This window comes from Oculina patagonica, chromosome 1, assembly GCF_052425735.1.
Source record: "Oculina patagonica isolate OP01 chromosome 1, crgOcupat, whole genome shotgun sequence".
Lineage (NCBI taxonomy): Eukaryota > Metazoa > Cnidaria > Anthozoa > Scleractinia > Oculinidae > Oculina > Oculina patagonica.
The window spans coordinates 20,435,442-20,461,453 of NC_135758.1; the positions used below are offsets into that span (position 1 = coordinate 20,435,442).

The 26,012-nt window shown below is 39.6% G+C and overlaps 1 protein-coding gene, 1 long non-coding RNA gene, 1 other non-coding gene and 1 pseudogene across 4 annotated transcripts in view; 2 read left to right on the top strand and 2 right to left on the bottom strand.

Moving 5' to 3' along the window:
* Window positions 1-35: 35 nt before the first annotated feature.
* On the bottom strand, window positions 36-10,231 carry LOC144661593 (arylsulfatase B-like; annotated as a pseudogene). The gene is made up of 8 exons (XR_013572314.1): window positions 9,471-10,231; window positions 8,210-8,296; window positions 7,690-7,901; window positions 4,399-4,544; window positions 3,936-4,001; window positions 3,555-3,775; window positions 1,518-1,833; window positions 36-415 (listed from the first exon to the last, which is right to left on the bottom strand). The product of XR_013572314.1 is annotated as an arylsulfatase B-like (transcript).
* LOC144661616 (uncharacterized) lies at window positions 2,464-16,963 on the top strand. The gene is made up of 3 exons (XR_013572320.1): window positions 2,464-2,623; window positions 6,824-6,877; window positions 16,880-16,963. It is a non-coding gene; the product is annotated as an uncharacterized LOC144661616 (long non-coding RNA).
* Window positions 11,507-11,590, top strand: Trnaq-cug (transfer RNA glutamine (anticodon CUG)). The gene has a single exon. It is a non-coding gene; the product is annotated as a tRNA-Gln (tRNA).
* LOC144661432 (uncharacterized) overlaps window positions 11,905-26,012 on the bottom strand; it is a 37,446-nt gene continuing 23,338 nt past the window's right edge. Inside the window, exons 7-15 of the mRNA XM_078522196.1 lie at window positions 23,927-24,116; window positions 20,351-23,705; window positions 19,240-19,743; window positions 18,450-18,667; window positions 18,130-18,284; window positions 16,853-17,330; window positions 16,441-16,496; window positions 14,933-15,190; window positions 11,905-13,197 (exon numbers count right to left, since the gene is read on the bottom strand). Of these exons, the coding sequence (XP_078378322.1) occupies window positions 14,967-15,190; window positions 16,441-16,496; window positions 16,853-17,330; window positions 18,130-18,284; window positions 18,450-18,667; window positions 19,240-19,743; window positions 20,351-23,705; window positions 23,927-24,116 (5,180 nt within the window). The 3' untranslated portion in view covers window positions 11,905-13,197; window positions 14,933-14,966. The remainder of the gene's footprint in view (window positions 13,198-14,932; window positions 15,191-16,440; window positions 16,497-16,852; window positions 17,331-18,129; window positions 18,285-18,449; window positions 18,668-19,239; window positions 19,744-20,350; window positions 23,706-23,926; window positions 24,117-26,012) is intronic.

Sequence of the window (26,012 nt, forward strand, 5' to 3'; positions counted from 1 at the left end):
AAGTATCTTTTTTATACATACATTTTTCTGGAGTAAAAACCTTGTATTCGAACACAGTAATATGAAAATCACCATGGCGCGGCTACTGTAAATAGGGCCTATTCTAAGAAGTGAGATTACAACCAATTAGGGCCCCTTTTCAGTGCTCCTGACAGTTAATATCGAATCAAAAATAGTATCTGTGTCAAAGTCGCCTTTATTCCTCCCAGGGAGTCCAGATGCCTTCCAGTTCTGCTTTTATTATTGCCCTAGGATCAACCGGCCTGAAAAGTGAAGGCACGACTCCCTTCATGTAGTACTGCACTCTCTCTTTTAAAGCCTTCACCACGTCTGGAAGCTTCTCGCTAACGTCTTCGTGTTCTGTTGGGTCAGCGGTAATGTTGTACAGAGCAACATCCAGAAGATTTTCAGAGTCCTGATGAATATAAAGGCGACAGCAGTTTAAAATGTTTGCAACCATCAATTAGCAAATAATACAAGAGCTGGGGCTGCTCCAGAAACGGAATATCCGCCACGACCGCACAAAGTACGAGGCTGTAGTTAAAGGGACTAGGGCACGGTATTTTAGGTAATTCTATCTATTTTTGTTAAATAAGAGCTCCAAACTTCAAATTGGCACAGCAAAAGTCTTTTATTGGCAAAATCACGGCCACATAACAAAGGGTGATTTTCGAACATTGTAAATGATACTTTCATACAAATTGACGACGTTTTCAAGTTTACCCGAACGCAATCCATTTTAATCTTCTCGAATTTTGCCCATCCATGCCCCTTTTTGGCCTTTCTGTGTTTCTTTTTAGTTCATCTACAGTTTACAGTCGCTATTGTGATATTTTAGTAGTTAACTCTATGACCAGTTGGTCAGTGCCGAAATTGCCTAAAATTGCGTGACATAGCCCCTTTAAATCGACTGAGTCAGGATCACAAATCGCAAAACCCACAGTTTTTAGAATTTTGTCTGGGTATGCAAGACAGATCAGCGACCAGTTTGAAACCCTTGTACTAACGTAACGCCCGATATAACGAACAAACGTTCAGTGCGGACCTTGCTTTTTCTAAACACCAGGACTAGATAGAATCACGAATACAACCGAAACTCCGATACCTGGCCGGGCTCCGATATAACGAATTCCACTTTTAAAGTAACAATGCACGCTTCAGCTCTAACCAAAAAAAAAACAAGCAAACAAATGAACAAACTGCCAACACTGAAGATGCACATACGCCTTCCTTCTCCAGACATCACGACAAAATGTTAATTTATTTGGTAGCGAATGTCACGAATGGCTGGCAGATGGGGAGAAGTAGCAAGGGTATCTATAACCCTTTCTCTCCTCGCGCGCTCATTTCCATTCCGCCCGTGCGCGCGGCGAGGAAGAGTTTGAGGCCCCGTCCACACTAATGCGTTTTCGCCTATAAGGACTTAGCTTGGTTGCCCAAGAATAATTTGATTGCCCAGCCCCTAGACCTTTTACAAGCAAACCACTGCAAGACACGTTATTGGGTCCTAACCGTACCTTAGTTGCAGATACGAGCCAATCCAGTTTATTATTTTCTCCATGGGGTATGCCGTTTTCGTTGTTTGACTTCCCACCAAGTTCTGTTCTGGAGGTTTATACCAACTGGCAATATTTACATACATGAGAAGTTTCATGTCGCCTGCTCTCAAAGCAATCCCTTCATAGACAGAGATCTTGCTCAGATCAACATCTGCGCTTTGGCGCACGTCGATATTGAGAAGGATCTTTTTCCTTGGTGACGGCTCGCCAAGGGAAATGGTATTCCACACATCCATACCATCTATGGGTGTTGGTGCCTGATCTTGAGTACCACCTGTTTGGAAAAGAAGACAAGGTAATTAACTTCTGGTACTATGCAGTAATGGTCTGCAATGGGGGAATTGAGTTGGAATTCATACTCCAACATACAAGGGGAAAATCGCGAAATCGGACGTAATAGACAGTCCGATCTGTTTACAACTACAACATATTAAATCGTCAGTAGTCCCTGACTGTTTCCAGAACAAAGACCGATTATAATAGTTCTACAGTCATTAGAAATATGAGGGCCTACCGGGGGTAAGGTCCATGTTCTCTTGTTCCCAACAAAATTTTCCTTGTGTTCCCGTGTTCCCTAAAAGTATTTCTTCGATTTTGGTGTTCCCTGAAATATGCTTTTGTCTCCGTGTTAGCCATATATTCCTTTTGCTCCCATGTTCCAAAAAATTTAACGGCCACGTTCCCTAAAACCCCTGGGAGGACCTCAAATATGAACACGTCGACGAATTTCACGAGTAAAAATACAATGGCCTCTCTTTCTAAATAGATTAAAATCACACTGGAAACAGCAAAAATTCTTTAAAAAAGCACCCCCCCCCCCCCCCCCCCTTCCTGTTTCCTGATTCTACTCAGAAAGTTAGGCGAAAGTGACTTTTTGGAGTTATGCGTCGAGTTACGCCGCGAGTGATGAAAGAGACTGGAAACGAATCGGATTATGTGCAGCCGCGTCTTTTTGGCGGGAAACTCTGAGCAAGACAAGACAAAAATCTTCGCTAGCGCTTCGCTATCTTTAGCTACACATCGAAACAATTTGGGGAAAACTGATCTGCTTTCATCAATGAAATGTGAGTATTTATAGTAGCAGTAATATAAGTGTATCATTATGTAATAGGACTACGCATCCTTTCCAATTTGGGAAATTTTGGGAAATTTTGAACATGGCCCTGGATGTAGAATAAGTATCTACCATGGCAGTTTAAATTTATACTGGAATTTAATGATATATCCTGTGGAGTGTTATGTTAAACCAAAACAAACTAGAACTGGCGACTTTAAAAGGAACTGACTACAATAGTGATAGAATTTCTGCAGAATACGAAGTTTATGTAGCCTTGGGACTTTGACCATCTACATGTAGTCTAGTAAGGGTCGCAAAATGCAGCTTACCATGGGCTAAACTAGGGTATGGGTTTCAAAAAACCCATCCAAAATTTTTTGCCCCCACCCCACCTTGGAGGGTGGGGTGGGGGCAAACAATGTACTGTAGAAACAAGACATGAGGGTGAAATGATTGGCACAGTTAATTTAGCTCCGATATCCAAAACAATAATTAACCGCTTTTCACCAAAATGTAGGTGGCTTGTCAGTGGTGGATATTTACCGAGCCGGAAAGCGGCGAGGTAAATATCCACTGTAGTTGTTTTAGTATGTACTAAAACAGCAGATAATATAGCCCAAAAGGATGATTTTTGACAAGTTTATTCCTGTCATTGATCACAATTTTCTTGCGCAAATTGCTCAAAGGTGAATAGCTATAGCAAAGGATATGAAGTTTGAGTAGCCAATCAGCGCGCACTAAAAACACTGTCCACTGTTTGAGTATACACTGATGAGCTCTATTAAATAACAAACCAATCCGAACAAAAGCACTGATTTTGAAAACAATCATTGAAAATATGTAGCAATTAACTTTATTGACTAAATGGAATGAACCCTCATTACTGAATGGAGGCTATGGTGAAAAAAAGTTCAAATCCAAGAAAAAACCTACCATACCTGCAAGGTTTACCAATGTTGGATACCAGTCTGTAACATGCAACAATCCTTCACATTTGACTCCTGTTCTACCAAGCATGTTCTCATGAACAAAACTGACTCCTCTAACCCCTCCCTCCTATAAAGTAGTCTTCTCTCCGCAGAGTGGCCAGTTAAATCTACCATGGTTATGCCATCCCCCATTATCTGTTGTGAAAATAGTTAGGGTGTCCTCCCACAACCTGCGAAAATTAAAACAATTTGACAGTTAATTAAACACTGTTTTATATGCACAGTATTAATTGTTTGACCAACTTCATCAAAACACAAGATTGACCATACAAATAATCACAAATCATCACGTTTAATTTCATATTAACAGCAACAAAGCAATTTCCATACCCAGCATTCTTCATAGCCTCTGTGATGTTGCCAATGGCCTCGTCCATAATGTCCACCATACCAGCAGAGCCAATCCAGTTTATTATTTTCTCCATGGGGTATGCCTTTTTCGTTGTTTGACTTCCCACCAAGTTCTGTTCTGGAGGTTTATACCAACTGGCAATATTTACATACATGAGAAGTTTCATGTCGCCTGCTCTCAAAGCAATCCCTTCATAGACAGAGATCTTGCTCAGATCAACATCTGCGCTTTGGCGCACGTCGATATTGAGAAGGATCTTTTTCCTTGGTGACGGCTCGCCAAGGGAAATGGTATTCCACACATCCATACCATCTATGGGTGTTGGTGCCTGATCTTGAGTACCACCTGTTTGGAAAAGAAGACAAGGTAATTAACTTCTGGTACTATGCAGTAATGGTCTGCAATGGGGGAATTGAGTTGGAAGCATAAGGACGAAACCGCAGAAGTTCTGCAGTTTCGTCCTTAATGAAACTGTGTTTGTCTATATATTTCTGGGGGGCTTGCATCGGAATATGGACATTTTGGAATGCCATATACAAGAATAAGGGCTTTGAAGAGTTGTGTGACTTGATGATTTCCTCTGCTCGCTACAAAAAAGAAAATTATGATAAAAGTGTCAGATTGTTTAATTTCCATGCCCAAGTTGTTTGAATGCCCTTGAAGGTAAATTATTTAGAATCAAAAGTTTAATAACCACAGTCTTTTTGCTAGTCATTTCAAAGAATTTTTCACTGCTAATTATATTTATATAAGTCTAGTGGTGTCCAAAGTTAAAAATGTTGGCCTCTTACTTTTGAGATTAGTTTCTAATATGTACATCTGCACTCCAAAACAAAACTGAATTCAAACTTGGCTCTAACCATGAATTAGTTTTATTCTACTTAAATTTGAACAAACAGCATTTGGTATATGTTGTCAGGTTTCAATCCAACATTTTGCTGGTAAAATTTGTACCCATGGGAGTGGGTCATGGGTGGGGTAATGCACCCAGTGTCTTGCCAAACAAGAGAAAATCAGGGTTATAGCAGAAGTCATGCTCCAATCAAAAGTCCATACAGTTACAACAATTAGACTACCATACATGCCTTCTGACCTTCACACTTGGCCGGAAAGCGTGACGGCCTTGTGCTACTACTGTAAGTTGTGACGAGACATGATGATGATGACATAGAGCTCTTAAGGCTAAGAGCAGGGCTCAAAATAACGGCGGGACAACGGACAATGTCTGGTCAAGATGACAATTTGTCTGGACAAAGTTTTGGTTTGCCGGTCATTTTGACATCTTTATACCAATCTAATCTCTATACCAATTCTATGACCGTTAACCCATAGGCCTACGATGCAGGGAAACAAGTGGTACTGCAGCTCCCGCAACACCAAAATGTTTTGGGCAAAATGGTTGGAATTCAGGCAACAAGCCTTGAGAAAAAAATAGAAAATAATTCAGCAAAATACATCTCTAAACGATTTGCATCAACAGAAAAAGTATTGGAAAAATACCAAACTTTGTGGTTCAAAGGTCTAAAATTATTTCTCATTTATCTGCTTTCAATTCTTGCAAATTTTGCATGACACCTCAGTTTCTTTCAGTGAAACTGATCAAAGTGAGTAAGAAAATGGTGAGAGCAACCTGCAACAAGTGGCTCTTGAATAGCTTGAGTGTGGATCCAGTGTGAGAACTCGAAACAAAGTTGTTACAAATGTGATGAAGTTAATGCTTTTGACTCAAATGTTTTAATCCATTTACCCCTGAATGTTACACACACTTTTGCATAACGTACTTCAAAATGACACAGAAAAAATGTAAATTGGCTCCAAAAATACTTAAATTTTTGCTGAACTAGAGTGGATCAACAGAAAATTTCAGAAGAAAAAGGATACAGTGCATTGACATCTTGCCTTTAAGCAACTAAGCAAGTTTTGTACGCAACTATTTCAATGCATGTTTTCTAATCCATTAGTTTTAAATGCCTCTTTATTTGGCTTTTAATGCCTGTCATTTTTTTGGGGGGCAATAAGGTCTCTAACCACCAAACCCCCCTCCCCCCCCTCCCAGGTCCGAAGATGCCAGTATGCCTATGCATAAACATTCGCAGATAAAGCAACACAAACTGCACCTTGAGTTTACAAGGTCAAAATTGGAAAAAAAAAAAGGATTCACACAAAATTATAAAGAATAAGTCTTTTGATAACTCTGTTGCATTTTTATTTCATCGAGTGTGATAGGTATATCAGAGCAAACTCTCCATGTGCTACCTTTATCACACATAGTATAAATGTCATTCCTATTCAGTAAAACACAATGGATCTCTTTTCCCTAGTTATTGACCCATGTAGTTCCGGTCATGTCTATATTATGTGGACTTTTCATGTCAAGTAAAAGAACGTTCAAGAAAGTGCTTGAAAGAGCATTCGAAGTTTGGCATCCATGCATTTGATTCAAGGGAAACAATGTGGGAGATGTTTGAATTTTGCACCTGCAGTTAATTTACCTGTCACTATCACATGTTACAAGGACATTAAGAAACCAACTGTTCAAGAAATTTGCAACCAAAACAGTGAAGAAATAGTGGGTCTTTTTATCTACCAAAACCATGCGAAGACGATTAGTGACTGGTAGTAAGTTTAAAATGTCTTTTCAATATTTTGACCGTTCAAAAATGAGACGGTAATCGAGCTAAAAATCCTTTTGGCCTGGCCGGTCATGATCACCATGACCGACAACAGTCCGAAAATTATTTTAAGTGCTGACAAGTATAATAAGAAAAACCCTCATAGGCATGTTACGCGTGCTGGAGGTTATGTACATAAAGCTGCATGTAATCTTTCACTTACTGATTGCATAATAACACTCTCCTTGGAATAGGTCAGTTACAGCTGCCTGAAGGACAAGCACATAACCACCTTACGTTGACTTGAGGTATGTTTTTGCTTTTTCCAAAATAACTAAGGACAAAACCAGGAAAAATGCTTGAACCCCAAGAAAATTAAATGGCAAAGAGAAGCAACCAAACATTCATATCCAACTGCCTTTAACACTATGCTTGTCAAATTTTAGGCTCAAATATGTCAAAAGGTTGCATTTATATATTCAAATAATATAATTATATGCCCATGTGCAAATTACAAATACCGTATTTATTCAAATAAACGCCTCGGCGTTTATTAAATTTTTCGCGATTGCAGTGCGACGTTTATTCGAGGGCGGCGTTTATACGAGGGCGGTATTTATTTCAAACGATTTATTTCGTGCAAACACAGCATGGTAACTGAACATTTGAACTTTATAAACAGGAACATGTACTTGTCTAAAAAGTCATTTTCAATATCTTAAAACATTGTTACCAACAAGGAAAATATTCATGTTAGGCTTTCTTAAACTTGATAGTTACTGCATTTACTTTTTGAGTCTATAATACGAATATACGCCGCATCATGATGCTGCATTTATTCAAGGGCAGTGTTTATTAATATTTCTGCTCTCAAATGCGGCATTTATTCGAGGGCGGCATTTAATCGAATAAATACAGTAATGTCCTTTGCAGAAAAATGCCTCCCCCCCAAACAGGGTGAACTTAATATGTAAAAATATATGAAAGATAATAATCACAACAATCTCCCTGGACATTATCTGTTCCTAGAAGCTCACAGTTTTTCTTAAACTTTGATCTCAGAAAATTGTTTGCTTCTCAAAACAGACATGGACAAATATCAGGTTATTTCAGTATTTACCTCTGCATAAGCAAATGTAGCAAATTTTCCATCCAGATCTCTCACTGGTTCCTTGTTGTCTCGGAAATCCAATATATCCAGTATCTTGTGAGTGAAGTGGTCTTCCATTCCATTATAAAAGCCATAAAATGTATCAAACCCACGATACGTAGGTGTATAGTCCCACCTGTTATAGCCCAGATGCCATTTACTAATCATGTGAGTTGCATAACCTTCAAATTACAAAAAGATAATAAATGGCACTTAATGCATGCAAGAGCGATGATGTTTCACAAGGGGTCCTAAATAATTTTCAGGAAATTTGTCAAAAAATTAACGTAAATGAATGTACAGGGGGGAAAGGGGGAGGGTGAGAGTTGGAGGAGAGTTGGGGTAATGCTTTGAGTTTGAATAATCACATGGGTATTTTTTAATGCTAAACCAAGGTCTTGCCCACATCCTGAAGTAATAATATAGGGGATGTGCTCTCCCTTGCAGGGTTAATTCACTAAAGTAAACCTTGTCACAGTAATTAAAGTACCTGAATCTTTGAGCTTCTGAGGTAAAGTGGTTAAGTTGAGCGGCAATCCATAAGGGCTTGTTGGAAGTGGTGTCAAATGTTGCATTACTACAGTGTCACAATGAAATGAAAACTTCTTAATGATGTAAAAAATAAACAAACTTCTTAATTATGAGGCTTTGGTTAAGCCTAAAATGTAGGTTCTTTAGTATCAGCACTCGGCAGACCTGACCTGCATGTAAATGCACATACAATACATATATGTATTTCAAAACCAATGTCAATGTTATGAGTAAAGAAGTACACGTCCGTACATCGTATTAGAGTTTATTTTCAAGTACTTTTACAGAACATGTGAACTAAAGATCACGTGATAACAACAACTACACAGGACAACCAACTTATCATAACAGCCCAGGGGGGTACTCGAAGTATACATGACGGGGGGGTCCGACGTATTTTTTTGGGTTGAAAATTTACACGCTCGGTATTTTTTTTGGGTAAGGGATCTGTCACGTATTTTTTTGGGTCTTATCCCCGAGCGAACTTTTCGTTTCAGGTTTTCGTTGCGATCAGAGGATCAGAAAAATATTCATTCGAACTGATGTCAGGTATTTTTTTGGGTCTAAAATTTCAGGCTTTTGTATTTTTTTGGGTTTGCAATATGAAGCTCCGTCGGACCCCCCCGTCATGTATACTTCGAGTACCCCCCTGGGCATAACAGTCAATATAATTTCTTTGAACTCAGCAGTTTCTTATGTCTCCACATTTTCAGAATTAAAATTATGTGCTGATTTGTTTACTAAACATCCTTGGAATGTAGCTAATATAAATAGGCCTTCGGTGTAAATACTGTTGCTATAGGTAGTCACTATAAATGCCTAGCAATACAGGTAGATATGTAAATGCGATGATGACCTCGTATGTGGAGTATAGTTTCTCGTAAACAAAGTCTAGCTACCGACACGAGTCTGAGTTATAATCCCTAAAGAGGCCTACAAATTAACCTCTTTTTTCTAAGTTAAATATATCTCATTTTTAACATTCAGAGTGTGATAAATTGGAAAATCTCCAAAGAAATACAAAGAAAATGCTCACGAAGGGCTAACATAACCTGGATAACAAAGCATGCGTGCATGAGGTTCGCCACCTCTTCATCAATTATCGGATGGTCCAGGTAGGAGCCCACACCCCCTGTTGCCCCTGTACTATTCGTATTTTAAGTCACTGCAGGCGTTATAATACAACCTGCAGCTGTAAATTTGTGTAATGACAAACTCACCAGTATGGATCGGGTATAATCCCGTCAGCAAAGCACTTCTTGTTGGAGAACAAATCGGAAGAACGTAATAGTTGTCGAGCACGACACCTTCTGAAGCCAGTTTGTCAATGTTTGGAGTTGGGATTTTTGAGCCTTGATATCCAACATCGCTCCAGCCGAGATCATCCCGCTACTAAAAGCAATATGTGAGGTGGTGAAGCTCCTCTGCCTGCGCTGACAACACCACAAAACAGCGCGATTAAACTGCACACTAGAGGCAGTAGTACACGAAGATTGTTTGAGGCCCCCATGTTCGGGACGTCGGTGATGACTTATAGCGTGACTGGTAACCAGTCTCCAACAAGTCACACTATCCTGACACACTATCACGCTAGTTTTGTTACCATCTAATCACAGAGTAACGCTCTCAAACCTATTATGCTAAATTCAAACAAAATTGTCAAGAGATGATTTTCACCATTTAACCGGTCTGTATAGAACGAGGCCAAAAATGCTGTGCAAAATGTGCCCCTCCCCCTCCCCCATCCAAAAAGTAACCTCATAAATACTCTTGTCCCTTGGCAAATTTCAATTTGAGAAGAAATAAAATGCAAACAGCGGCAACAAACATGACATATGGACTGCGCATGGTTTACAAAAAAACCTAGAATTTACTAGCTTGACGTTTCGTATGCTACAGCACATACCTTCAGAAGTGACGGTTGTATAAATTGCGGGCAGACGTCTCCTAGCTGCGGAAAAAGCAGATATATTCAACTCTCTCTAAGACTGACACTCTCGGGGCCGGCCGCAACAGTCCGTCTTATAGAGGTGTCCGTCTTGTAGAGAATCGAGGACACATGGCACCAGTTCTGAGATATTAAAGCTAAACCTTTGCACAATGCAACAAACCTTTGAAAAAAGCAACAAGAGTAAAATAATAAAAGTACCGTATTCACTTGTTAAAGCAAAAGTTGAAAGCTTCTACAAACTGCAATACTGTAAGTAAGAAACGATCTCTTTAGTGCCCATACACGTAAGCAGAGAAGTAATCCGTTAAAGCGTCATTGTTTTTGGTTAGTAAGCCTGGTATACACTTATCCTTAGGGCGTTGACTAACTTTGCTAAGGCTGATACGAAGTTTGCATTTAATTAATTGGAAGTATTTTCACTGATAAAACATGATAACAACACTTCTCAAGTGTCCGTTAATGATTTCAAAGTGTCCGTTGTCCGTTTTAGAGAGGTGTCCATCTAGGGAGTTTGGTTACAGTAAAATGACTGAAAAACGGCAGGGACCATCACTAGGTGTCCTGTGGAGGTTTCCGTCTTATAGAGGTGTCCGTAAAGAGAGAGTTGACTGTACCTGCAACCAAGCTAAATTTAAACTAGCGCGAAATACCGTAAATGATCTAATAAACGCACGGGGAGTCTATTAAATTTTAGGGGTCATAGGAGGTACGTTTAATTTCACTTTAACTGTAACAACGTCAACGAAACAAATAAGACTCGCCGAGTAAGATAGAAAACAGAGTTTATGAGTAGGAGACTAACCTATTCTGCGCTAATGTTAAGCCTGGAGATGTCGTTCATAGTTCAATATCGATGTCTTCATTGTCAATAATGTTGGAATCGTTGGCCTCGTCGATGTCCGAGTCAAGCACGAAACTACATAAATTGCGCGATTTTACCCTATGGAGCGTTGCCTTGGTTTTTGAGGCGATTCTTTGAGGGGGCGCCTATAAGACATGCGTTTATTAGGGAAGGGGGGAGGGCGTCTAACAGAAACTTAAAACCTAAGAGGTGGCGTTTATAAGATACAAGGCGTCTATTTGAGAGGGGGCGTTTATTAGATCATTTCCGGAACTGCTAAAATTCGCACCTGCCTAGGTGTGGTCTAAGTCCATTGAGAGGGGAGCAAAGATACAATGTCCCTTTACAACCTACTGATTGGTTGAATGGACTGGAAAGACTGAGAAATAGTAGGCGTGTGAACGTTTCTAACCGGCATTAACCTTAGTAGCATCCACTAACTACATGTATGTTAGCATGAAGCGGTCAGGATGGCCGAGCGGTCTAAGGCGTTGCGTTCTGGTCGCTGGCTACTTATGTAGGCGTGGGTTCGAATCCCACTCCTGACAATACGCCCACAGTTTTTTGTAAACTCGTGCAACTTCCTGGCAAAAAGAAAGCTTCTCCGAATTACAGAGGAAAGAGGCAAATGATTTTCTTTCACCATACTCGGGACATATAGCTTCTAAAATTTTATGTTGAAAGAGATTCAGCCATTCCGGGATCTTTACATTTTAATGACAATTTTTAAAGTTACTGATCAAGTTCAAATTCTAATTTCGTTTTTTCTCTTTGAGAAGATGGTGCTGCGAGGCGAAAAACTCGGATCATACAACCATTCCTTTTTTTAATCCGCGACCCCAATAAAGAAACATAAATTCCGGCAGAAGTATTTATTCAAATAATGTATTAAAGGTTACAAAAATAGCTGAAAAAAGTTACGTTACATGTTAAGCGCAATCGACTGCACATAAAAATCGCATATGCTTAATTATGCTTAATGAACGTACTCCTATATCACTTCCGCGTAAGAAATATTATACTGATTTAGTTAAAAGCAGGATTATATGTTTTTTCACAAAGTACCCAAAAGCTACATTTTGAGGTGTCTCCCTATTGTCTCACTACATCAACTGAGTGCTAAATAGTTAGTCTCGTTTACAACATACCAGCTTTCGCGTATTTCTTATTCTGAACATTGCAGAAAGGTGGTAATTTGCTGGGTACCTATACGCGCGGTCAATATCGGGAAAAAATTTCGCCAAAATGTTTTAACTGCACCGATTTATTCAGTATCGCTAATTTTGGTGCAAGAACTTTAATCCTCACGCATTAGGTAACTGCAACTGTTTCTGTCAGTTGTCGCACTACAAAGTGCCTCTTAGTCATCTTTACTTTATATCTGTAAATATTGCATAAAAAATACTACAAAAGTCAACAAGAAAAGTGCTCATGGGTAACTTGCAGCCGCTAAATAGGAGCACTTCGCCCTTGAGGTATAAAGGGTTTTTCAAACCGTTAAACTAGAAAACTAATACGTAAGTATTATCAACGTCCTCTTCACTCTTCGAGTTGTTTCCTTAATTGAAACAACTCGATTTAAGTTCACTGAAACAGAGTCTGGAAGTGATGTATCTGACAAACAGCCAATCGAAATTTAAGCTGCCCAGTCGTGTCTTGACTTCAAATATCTCGGGTATTCCCCCTGCTGACAACTGACAAACAGGTAAAGTTTTAACTGTCTGTTATTATTAATTAATTAATTATTGATAAATCATTTCAAACAGCAGACAAACGCCATAATTTGTGTTGACTTCCTACAAATGGCGCTGCGTTTTAAGGGCTAAATTGTGTCATGGCCTCGTCATTTCTTACTGACAACTGACAAATGGTCAATATTTTCATTAACAGCTTAAAAAACATGATCCACGGTAAATCTACTGACATTTTTCACATCCAGACCGCTCTAAAAGTTAAGTCATAGTCATGGTCTATAGTCTACTACCAATTTATAATAGGTATTTAAAAAACAATGCGACCTTTCTTTCCTCTCTACTTTCATCTTGGGTATAAAGTTCATTAAGCTATTGTAGTCTCTTGAGTTGTCGATGTTACTTTAATTCCCATCTTTGAATTGTATTCAGCGACAAAGATTAGCCTTGGTTTAAGCGTTTTCCTGGTGATAAGAAGAGAAAATGTAACCATCAGACCATGTACAACAAACTAAAAAGCTAAGCAGCAGCAGTTAACAATTAACACTTAACGACTGGTCCTGAGGGAAACAGTTAATTTTGTTTCCAGAGAATCTTTATGTTTCCCGAGGCGGGACTAAGAGAAACATTGTCGAAATTCGATTCGAGATTCGATTCGAGTGATTCAAATCACTTAAACGTGACTTGTTATATAGCACACTGACGAAGACTTTAAAAGAACAGCAGTCGTCGGCCATCATTCGCGGGTAACAGTGCACTGTCACCCTTCAACGTCAAAGACTTTGCAATGTTGTCCACGCAGGGACTTTTGGCGGGAAACAGTTGTATTGGTAGATGTTATCTGACTTCGAGGTAGCCAGTGAGAGCGCTCTGTTAGGGAAAAAACCCCAGCTATATAACAACGCGTCTTTCAGCTTGGCGTCAAAATTTTAATGACCGCAGCTGTTCTCACATTCTGATCCACTAAACGAATTTCATTACCGCGAGTGATCAGCGTCTAGTTTCTCCTTACAATTTCAAATCATTGTCAAGCAGACATGTACCCAGCATACCCAAAATTTCCCCTCAAAATCAAGCAAAATACCAAAATTTGTCAATACACAGTATATTTGCATAAGAATACTGTATACCCAATTTAAAATCCCCTGTATACCGTATACCTAAAAACCCTGGCCGACCCTGTATCAAGAAGACCATCAGCTAGCAAATATTGTCTAGGTGTTGTATCATGCACGTTAAGAACTTTAACATTTAAATAAACGTGTAGTAATCTTTGAGTGATTTTACTAAACCCTAGTCCAGTCCCTGATCTCTCTCTCTCTTCCGCCCGACCTTCATAGGAGTTAAACCCAGGCGCGAGAAGAGAGAGTCCAGGATAACTTGCATCTGCATGCTCAGAACGAACCAATCAGAAATTAGGAAGGTGACGTTTCTTGCTTGGGACGACCGCGCTAGGGTTAAATTGCTTGCTCAAATGATGAATTCAACTACGCGACCAAGCGCGCAAATTAATGGAAGAAAAAAAACCTGTGCTTAATCAGCATCCAAAGTCAATTCAATGAAAAGGTACAAAATACCAGGAGTTGTTGACGGATAGCGATGTGTGTTTTGACCGTTAGCTTTTAGTATATACTATGACAAGCTAGGCTTTTTTAAAGTTATTCCCGGTGATCCTGCCTTAGTACACGGTTGCGTAGGTGGTGCGTAACCTATTTTTTTATGGTTTATGCCATAAGCTGACGTTTTTACCCATTTTCCAACGAAATTTGTCGAACGTAGCAGTCCAGCATTAAATTCGCTGGTTCCCACTAGGTAAGTGGAGAAAGGCACAAAGTGTAATGCTAAGAACACAGCGGGCTAGGGCCCGGGCTCGAGTGCGGGCCGCTTGATCCGGAGCTAGTCCACCGCGCTAACCATTAGATCACCGCGCTTCCGACCGTTTTGCTATGTAAATAAGATATCGCTTCTAAAATATTCCTTCCGCAAGATTTTTTTTCACTCGAGTCCTCGACAAAAATTCAGCCCGGCCGACTAATCAAGCTCCGATCATGGCATTGCCACCACGTTGTGTATTTTAAACCCTCCTCTTACCACCATTTGGAATTCACAGAACTTGGGATCACACAAATTTTTGAAGTTCTCCCAACTAGTGTTCTCACGAGAAATTTAACTTGAAAGTAAAACACGCAGTCCACCTACTTTTTCTTTAAATTGCCTCCATTTTTGTTCTCATTCACACCACGATCCACTTTTCCTTTTTCTTCTTTTTCCTTCTTTGCCTTCTTTGGCTTGCAGTTGATGTAGCGGTTATTCCTGACAGTGGAGTTGCGGCTAGTTTGGCATCCGATGTTAACGCGGAGAAAGCTGTCTCCATTTCGTTTTCATCGTCTTGCGGAGAGTCTACACTAGGCATGCCCTGAACTCGATCACCTTCTCCTTTTCCTTTGACGCATTCCACTGAGAAAGAAATAGAGCATGTTTCTAGTGAGCTTCTGCATTATGGGTTGACACATTATGCTCCAAAAATTGAGCACTATGCTTCTTGGAATCCCCCTCGAAAAAGGAGTATTATGCTTCAAATTATGCGCCGCGGCAAGTATTATGCTCCTAATTATGCCGGAAAAATTGTTGTCCCTACCACCTCTCACCCCCCCCCCCCCCCCCCCCCCCTCACGAAAATAAAATAAAATAAAATAAAATAAAATGGCCACTTTCGGGCTTCTGTCTTCCCACATACGCATGACATAAAAGAGGAAATTAAAGAAAGCACCCAACATCGAAATTTCACAGATTTTGCCTACAAAATAACAAAATCATACTGGCACCTGCATGCTTGCTGAGTAATTTTTTCTTGGGGGGTTTCGTTAAATCATCAAGCAAATAAATATGACAGGAAAATATCGTTCAAAATAAATATCGAGGTATCAATATATGTACATTGAAAGGAGCGACTCAAGATCTATTTAATATGGCTAGCAAGTAAGTAACAATTGAGTGCATATTATTCTTAATGTTGGACTACAACTACTACTAAGTCATTAATATTAGTTTAAACACAACATATTGCCTTTTCTAAACTGAAACAAATGACATAATTATGTTTCACTTACGAATAGGGCTTTCCACAAGTTGCTCGGCAACTTTTTGGCAACTTTTCATGATTCGAGCAACTTTTTCCCCCACGAGCAACTTTTTTCCTCTCGAGCAACTTGTTGCATTTTGAGCAATTTCCAGACCGAAGATCTCCGAAGATTATCCGAGTGTTGTTCAAAGGCAATACGAACGTTTCCGAAGATTAACGAAGTTTGCCGAAGACTTTCGAGGAACATCTGAAGACATTTCAACTTTCGGTTTTGTAATGTTTTTTAGTCTCTCGTCAGCAAACATGACGTCATTGATATTTCTCAGTTAGAGAAATCCTTGTATTTAACAAATTTTACCCTTAATATGTTATTTAGATAGTTCTTTTGCTGTAAAATTGCATAAAACTGCTTAGAAATCGTAATCTCAAAGGGAAATTAGCATATATTTAGAGAAATTCTCGTGATTAGAAGCAGCGTTTTGGATTTTTTGGAGCAACTTTCGAGCAACTTTTATTGTCAGAAGCAACTTTTTTGGATTTTTGGAGCAACTTTTGAGCAACTTTTTGAGAAATTACGGGCAACTTTTTAGGAAATCTCGAGCAACTTGTGGAAAGCCCTACTTACGAAGAGGCATTTCTGTTTCCTGTGTTTCTTGCGGGGGTTTCACTTCCGTTTTTGTCCTGAAATTGAAGGAGGAAAATAGTGCATTACGGTCTTTGTGTGTGGCGGATTTCTAAAGCAATGCAAAGGTATATGAATATACCCCATTCGTGATAAATAGACGGCGCAGAAGTGTTGGCTTTTTTGGCGATAGTGCTTTTGTGAGGTTAAGCTGAGGTTACCTTTCACAAGTCATTCACTATTTTAAAATGTCGGTCCAAGAATTTATATTAGAATGTATGTCTTAAATGTCATGTAGTTTCCATGTTTCCACCCGAAGAGAGGACTGAAATTTCAGCTTCTCCTGTGTAAACTCTGGGGGGCACTATAATTTGCAGGTTGGCGAGGCATTTTTTCGCAATGAATTAGAACCTACCTTTTTTTCTTCTTTTTATATCTATAGATTCCCCAAGAAACTGCCAGAAGAACGATTACACACGTCAAACACGCAAGCGTAATAACTAAAGTCCTTTTGCTATTCTTGCTTTTGCTGAAGTCGTTTTCGTGGGCCCTCAAGTTGGACACAATTAAGATTTTTGCGGTAGTTTCATCACGCGACGCTAACAGAGCCCCGCCCGTGGCATTTTCTAGTTGAACCCAGATCACGCTCTCCGGCACCTCTTTTTCGTCATTGTCGACAGTTAATATGAAAGTATCATTCCATTGGCCATCTGTCATGGATACTTTCCCGGATGTTGGCCATATCAAGTCGAGGCTGTCCGAGGAATCATTTCCATACAGCGACCATTCCACGGCGATGTCACCTTGGGAACCTTTGGACCTTCGAACAGGAATTTCTAGTTTGATAACTTGTTCCACACGTGAGACCTCGATGTCCCCATTTGAACCATAAACTAGCAAAATAGAAAGAAAATATTCGGGTTAATAAAGTACATTGCAAACAATAATCGTACAGGATCATGTTATGTAAATACATTGCACATAGCTAACCTGCGGAGAAAGATGGTGAGAACACCTGGTCTGAAATCCAACATATTATGGTAGAATCTTTCCGAAGAAGTTGCAGATGCGATAATTTTGAGTAAGTAATTGTATTCAGTTTGTCACGAGCACGGGAAAAACATTTATTGGCAAGTTTTCTTGTGAAGACCTTGGTGAATTAAGTTTTTCATTTGGATTCCGAATTTAATTTTTATACGTGTGTTTAGTTCAGCTTTTTGTTTGCTTGTTTGCTGCCCCCTATTTATGGTTTAATGGTTTTGTCTAATAAGCTTTGTTGTTCTGTCTTTGGACGTGGTATTCAGCAGGTAGTTGGTTTTAAAAGGGGGAAAAGGCCCAGCGTGTAGCATTCCCGTTCTTATACACGAGTTTATGTTTCGCTAAAAAAAATGTAATTATGTATTTGTGTCGTTTGATTTTACTTGTTATATGGCTTATATCTCATGTTGAAAGTTTTTAGTGTGAGTTACATATATCCCGTACTTTTTTCTTCTGTTTCATTATGGATTTATTACCTATGACCTATCCGGAAGTGTCCACTGTAGGGCTCGCTTCTTCCCATAACTAAATTATCCTATCTTTGGAAGTGAGTGCCCTAGTTGGGATACATAATTATAAAAAGGCATTATTCTAATGGCAGAGCCGTATTCAGTTCTATTTCATAAATAATACGTTACCCATATCGTTACTTACTTGAGTTATTCTTGTCCAACAAAATCAAGCCATTCTGCGCAGAGAAAGAGAAGAAGAACGCGAACTGTGTCAGGTGGCAAACGTTTACTTCCAGAAGTTTCATCGAGCGGTTTACGTGACTCCAAGGTTCTGGACAAGTGAGGGCCGCATCAATCCTGGTAGAAAAAAGTGCCGAGACAAAATCTTTATTATTTTACCAACTAAATGTAAAATATGTAATATCTGGTTCTTAATATTTTTTCTGCATTGTTTTTTGTTACTTATCTTAAGAAAAATAAGGATTATTAACTGGGAAAGCAAAATACATTGTATATATTTACCAGGTTTCACTTTCCAGATCCCAGAAACACAACACAGGGTTTATGTCTTCCTTGGTGATGTCATTATTGACGTGCTTTTTGTTGGCTTTAATCAAGTTATCGACGTCATAGAACATGGAGAGTTTGATTGGCTTAGCAAACTGAAATCCTTCTTGTACAGTGCCGTTCTGTGGATCCAAAGCTTTGATCTGGAAACTGTAGTTTCCTAGCATGAAGTGCTGTTTTTACAAAAGTAAAATATAATCATTATAGATGTATATTAAATATAAGGGGCCACAAAGGGGGATACAACAAATATCTGATGAAAGACAGTATTGCAGCTGAAGAAAAGTAAAAAATAAACAAAACATGAAATATTGTCCCCATTGTAGCCTGTCGAGATGACGTGCTTATGGTTGGTTGAAAGTATGAGTGCTTTCATAATTTTATATATAGAAACACAGAAAAGCATTATTTATGTTTCTAAAGAGTTTATGTTTCTAAAGAATTTTGGAAACACTCATGGACATTTTAATTATTGAAGCATTGGAAAAGCTCACTTTCTAAAAAAATCTTCGCTCTCTCATATACGTTTTTATGACTGTAGAGTCACTTTTATTCAGAGTCACTTTGATTCAGTTTTGATTTCATATTAATTGACTTTCTGTTGATAGTATGCGGAGAAATGTTATTAGTGGTTCTGGGAAAATAACAGCAACACGTTAGGCCCTTCAAACCTTCGCCTTGCTAGTTAGCGGTCCCTGTTTACAAAAATCTAAGTTAATTTTTCATTTTCATAGCTATCTCATACCTTTGGTTTTGTTTTACTTGGATCAATAACAGGGCCCTCTTCAGTTTTGCCTTTGTTTAACGTCTTTTCATCCAAGCTGTAACATCGCAGCTTAATTTCCCCTTTAACGGCTCCCTCAGGTACAGTCAATGTCCCGTATGTTTTCCCGACACCTCCGTCCTTAAGTGTCCCATCGTCGTTCACATTTACGGTATCAAAAAAGAACGAAGCTTTTGATGAATTATCAAAGATGTACTCGGACTTTCCGACAACAATTCCGTCGGAGGATTGCCAATTTGACAGCAAGCCAGCCCCGTTTGTGGCTCGCACCGTTGCGTAATACTTTTTCCCGATTTCGAGTGTCCCGTCCTTTAACCTAGCACGCCATATAGTGCTGTTAATAATCTCTTCAAAGTCTTTTACGTCGACTAAATTCGGTCCAGTTCCCCACGCTACCTCATACGACGTCACTCCACTTTCTGGATCGCTTGCAGAGAAGTAGGCGAAAATGACATCAACAAAAACCTAATAATTGAATTAGTTGTAAAAGATAAAAGATTTTTTGACTAATCAGTCAAAACGATCGTGTATGCTGTTGTAATGTCCCTAGAGATATCACGTATGTTAAAGGGGCATCATTTTTAAAAAAAGACATTTACATCAATGAACGTAATAGCCCAGTTTAGTTAAAAATTACTATTCTAGTAAACTTAAGCTGTCCATTGCTTTTAAGTGGTGTTATCGTAGGTTAATCATGCGCGGAGTTGTGATATCAACTTGAAAAAGTTCTATCCTTCTGCCTTGGGAAAAAAAAAGGTATAAACTATAAATTACAATTTGCTCTCCCTTCGTAAATTAACTTGATATCCTCCTCTTGGTAGGTGCGTTTCCTACATGAGCGAGGGTAGTTTATTCACAAGTAAGCGCCATTAATGTTGACCAGTAGCGCGGAAAAATCCTTCACGATAGTTCCCCTTTAAAAACGGGGACCAAATACATGTATGCAATTTGTGTGTTTAATTTGATCAGCCGTGTAATAATATGTAGCCTCAAACAGACTAGGAAAATCCAGAGGTAAATAAATTTCTGGCCAGGCATAAAATTATTTAAATAATTACCCTCGTCAACCTACCTGATAGTCCATATCGGGTCCCATGACTCCATCCCTGACATATTTCATGACAGGCGGTGTGTTATCTATGGTAACACCATCACTGTGAGCAGCTGAACACATCCGAGCACCATTGCAGGCGATAACTGCGACGTAATACGAATCTCCATGTTTGAAACTGAGCCCATAATGACTTCCATTTGGCCTCATTCCGGTGCTTTCGCACACACGGATGTCATCTGTCATTGGCTGCCAGCCCACACACCAGAAATACTCTACAATGTCACTTTCATTGTCCAAGAAATCAATCCACCTGGCATGGACCTCTCGCGTGTTGTTGGTAAACTTCACATCTGTGTCCTGAAAATCACGAGTAGAACACTGGCTGTTTTCACCAAAGGTTGAATTCTCTGAGCAGTTCATGTTTGCGTCACTACCAAGACCATCGTAAACCACTCCAGGCACAGGAGCTGTTGAATCAATCACAAAGGACTTTGAAAATGAGCTTGTTGATTCACCAGCTCGGGTAGTTTCGAGAAGCTCGACAGTGTAGACGTTTTCGGATCCAGCAACGTAAAACGATCCATTCCTTAAGTGAACATTGACTCCATTTGTTGTAGTATTTAAATGAGAGGTTTCAACACAGGCCGTGTCATCACAAATAGTTGAGGTAAACTGACTAGAAGAATTATCGATATGAGGTGAAGGGCACTGTCTCCCTGCGCACACTGAACAAGTTTCTACAAAGCCACCGAATGATTTTCTTCCTTGTTTACAAGGTAAACAACCCACAGTACGTAAGCTGTGTAAACTAGAAGTTCTAGAACGGAAGTGATTTAACGGGCAATACGTTGTCATAAAAACTCTTCCTGTGCTAAACCACTGATCATTGTTAGGCCACGTGAGAACGCCAGGTATTCCGAATAAGATAGTGTTACCTTTAAAAGACGCCGATGTTCGAGTACCAAAGTCATGAACTCGTAGCCCACTTTCTCTTGCTAGTACTGATCCTAGACTGACGCACTTACTAGCGCCTTTCCTTTTATGAGGACCGTTAGAGTAGATTCCTTGGAAGCCAAGCAATTGGACCCCTTCAGTGCCATCCCGTGCTTTAAAGCCAAAGGCAACAATAAATCCTTCCTCTCTGGTGTTAACATCAAGATTTCCACTCAGTTCATCAACATATTCCCCAGCTCTGTACTCACACACCTCGTGATGAGAGTTTGAAGTGATGTTTAACTGAAAGACTTTTAGCAATCTTGAAGTTTTAGACAATACTACAAGAGCATTAGTCTCCGTAAGGTGTATAGACAGAGGTGCCACTCGGTTTACAGACTCAGCTAGACAGATTGTCTTACGGAGAACCATGGTCGGTAGTGAGAATATAAGGACGCAACAGTTGTTTTCAACTCCTGTGGCTATCGCCAGAACATGGTTGTTTAAATATATTGAGTGTCCAAAGTTTGAGTTTTTAGCTTCCTCGCCAATTGCCTGAGAGAACATCCATTTTCCATCGTTTTCTTGAAAAACAGCGACAACGCTATTGTTGGTGGTTGAGTTCGATCCAGTTACTGCAATTACGTGCTCATTGAATGCAAACGCCGTTCCGATATTATCTGCCCATGTTTCATTACCAGAGCAATCTGACGCTGAAACGCGTTTGCATTTTCCAATTATGATATTGTTTCCTAATACACTTTCTCCTGGGTCACTTGAAGTACGCTCGTAGATATGAAGTTTACCATTCAGGAGAAAGCCTGTTCTGTTTTCACGAGATGATATCTTTACTCTTGCATTAGGATCAGAGTGGTTACCCAGTACAATAGAATGACTTGCAGTTTTATTCTTCAGTGATTGTAGAACCACTTTACCTTTACATCCAATAGCTGCAACATCATTTGATAAAACCACCACGGAAACACCAAAGTCTTCGGTTGGTAAGGTTGGCTTGAAATGAGTGTCACTTAAGGCCGATTGTGTACTTGTAGACTGTTTGGCACAGCATGGACCCTCAGAATCAGCAAAGCCAGGAATAACCTTCATTGTTTTGGACTGGAACGTCGTCTTTGTGTCATTTTGTCTTTGTGTCACTCTCTTCGTAACAATTTTAAAATTTTCCGTTGGGCTAAGCATATTGTGATCGAGAATATAGTCCGTTATGTTGGATGTTTGGTTTGACGCGTCACTGCTAACAGTGAGTTCTAGCTCCGCTGGGGAAGAGATGAAGGTGATATCGGTGTCTATTGCACTTTCATTGACAGGAGGAATCCTTAGGTTTGGCCACCAACGAAGATGTTCTTTTTCTGCTGCCTTGTCACGGATAACAAGACCACGATTTGGTGGAGGACTGGGTTCCATTTTTAATCCATCGCTGCACCCCTCGGAGTAGATACCTCTCTCGTTCCACACCCTTACTATGCCACGATAGCGTTCCCACGGATGGAAGATTACACTTCTTATTGTAACATTACGCTGCCATGACAGCACATCCATGAAGGGCTGCTTAAAAGGCTCGCCATTCCAAGATGTTTCATGAAGAAGTCGTGGTATAGAGAATAAATTACACGATTGTTTCGTAACTGCTACCTGAACACGCAGGCGTGAAATTTCCTCAAGATAACGCCCAACGACATTCCACCTCAGTGAAACACTCTGCGTGGTGGCACTCCAGTCAATGTCTTTGAAATTGCTTGTGTTAAAGCTTGAAATATCAATCACTTCGTCTAGCATCGGTGCAACAGTAATGACTGTACATGGATCTGACACTATTTCCCTTCTTAATTTCGCCCCATTCACGACATACACAGTGGAGAAAAGTTTCGTTTCCGAGCGAAGTCTGTTGACAATAGCAGCGCCTTGTGTTTTCATTCCCACCGACCTCTTAGACACCACGTCACATAAATACTCTGCTGTTCCGACACACCATTCATACTTCACTATTCCACTCTCTTGGTCTTCGTGGTCTTCCCAACTAGATGATAAGTATTCTTCGGAGCATGTGAGCGTGACGGGAGAGCTAGATTGATTCCCTTGATACGAAGTTACGTTATTTGTTTTTGGCAAGGAAACACTTACATTTAGTTGAGTAGGAGATGAATGTTCCATGGAGAGAGAGAAACCATCGTTCTTTGGAGTGGGTAATGTCAAATCAATTAAGACTCCATCACTTGTCATCTCCGATGACAATCCAATTCTGTTTGTACCTCGCACGATAGCATAGTACGTCTCCCCATGGAAAAGGTGAAGGCCATCCACTGCGGAGCTTCTGTTCAATCCTACATCAACAAAGGTGGTGACGGTGCAGTTTTGGAGCGCAGAACTTACACAAACGTCGTACTTTACTATACCACTCTCAAGATCCATGAAAGACATCCAGCTGCAAGAGGTAATTAATAAATCAGTAGAATTATTGTATTTAGTAGAGGCGCCGCACCTAAACATAATCACTTTGTGGTGCTCTCAGTTATTACTCTCAGCCGTCTACACATATAGTCTACATATCAAGGTTAAGAAATAAGAAAGAAGCAATGTGACTTTTAGAGAACTTTGCTGAGCCCTCTTATTATGGTAAGTACCTTTGATATTGATAACATTTACCTTACAACCATCTTGGTAGAATCTAACTGGTAAATGTCATGTCCGGTTCCAGCACCAACCCACACTTTGCCTTGAGTCGGAGGAGTAAAATCAACTGTAAATCCATTAGAGAATGCTTCTACTTTAAGACCGGCGTAGTTTGTGGCCCTTACAATGAACATGTATTGTTCACCACTTTCGAGATCCAAACCTGTAGAAAGCTTAGTTTAGTTTTAACATAATAAAGTTTCAAACTGAAAAGCGTGTGCCCATTTCTAAAGATCACTTCTTGTCTGCTGTTGTTTCGAAAAATTGTAAATTATAAACTACAGCTTAAACTTCAGCGGTATTTATTCATCATTTTAAACCATAGTTGATAACATACAGTGGAACCCCTTTAATACCGGCCACCAACGGGCCATGGAAATTTTACCATATTAACTGGATGGCCGTATTAACGGGATAGGGCCATACTTCATGACTTATCTACTTTAAGTGACGTCTTGACAGGTACATGCCACAATTGCACCTCTCAACAACCCGTTTAACAAACATCCCGACTGCAGATATACAGTTACAAAAAACGGTGAAGATTCAATCAGCACATACAATATGATGGGAAAATGAACATAACTGGATTGACAAACCGAAACGTGAACAAGGCGATGCTATCTTCTCAAAATGTTAACGAATTTAAGTGTCAGTCCGGTTTAAAGCGGTCCTCTTGACTTCGCGCCAAAAAAAGTTGCCTTTTATTTTTTGCCTGTGAAAAGGCTTTGGTCCATACATACGTTTTCAGTTCCTTTCAATATTGAAAACAGTTTAACACACTCTGTCTCTTTTTCGGAACACTTTTCATTTGTTTTATTTTCTGTTCTGTCATTTAGCGATTTAATCCCAAATGCCCGACCACAGAGGTAAATTACTCTGTTCTTTCATTCTTTTCTCAAAAAACAACTCACCTCACAACACACAGCTAATAAGAATACGTTACAATTTGCGTGGCATTGCAAATTACTGTGACGCAACCGCACAACAAAAGTTTCTGTTTAACGGATCTCAAAGCACATAACTTGCATTGTGGCTCCAAATGAACGTTTGTGGAATGAAACACATCAAGTATGAATTGAAATTAATGCCTTTTTGTCACATAAAACAGTTCTATTGAAGCTTGTTGATTGTATCTGGCGACTACGCTTCCTCAGTAAGCAACCTGGTCCAACCTGTATAAGTGATGTTTTTGGACGTAAAGTTATAAGTTGTCTTTGCATGATCGATTCGCGTTGTCAGAATTCAATTTGTCGTTTTAACACGTTTTATATTTATTAAATGGCTAATTTCGATAATTCGACTCTTCTTCTTCCCCTAGACATACTACGGTAGCGAATTGAATTTACAATATTGTTGGACAAGTGCGACCAGTGAAACCGTCAATATTTACTTTGTGGAGTCTCGCACGCCACGAGTATTCTGGTAATCTTCAACACAATTTCTTTCTCAGCGCTGGATCTGTATGGTATAGGAATATCAAAAGAAGCAATTTCCTTATATTCTAAAGGTATTTAATCGAGTTTGGACGGTTGAGGGAATTTTCTCATCGAGTGCAAGGTTATGCAAATCAGCTTCGGCACGAGCGACAATTATGTAAACACACTGATTATGGCAGATTTTAATTTGTTCTCGCGTGCAATCCAAGGAGATACCCACCAGTTTGAAAGTAGAAAACGGTTCATTGAGATAAGAAGATTGCATTGATGTGCTTTTTTACTCCAATTTATGTTGAAACTTTTGAGTTTTATTCTCTTGTATTTACCTACATTTTAACGTGTGAATAAAGACCTGAGTATGGTGTCTTTCAGAAGCGCTGCCATGCTTAGAATTTTCGAAAAATTTTCCTTGTTTCGTCAGTGAACTAAATAAAGATGTCGTAGAATTTGTGCCAAAGGATATTCCGTCAAGTGCATTTTTGTGGACATAGCGCTCTTCACAAAATGGTCGAAATTTAGCCCTTCTTCTACCGTCAGCGGCCCCTGGTCGGTCAAAATTCAATTTTGGCCTGTAGCAAAGCGAAGATAAAGAACAAGAAAATAATTTATTGCTCTTTTGT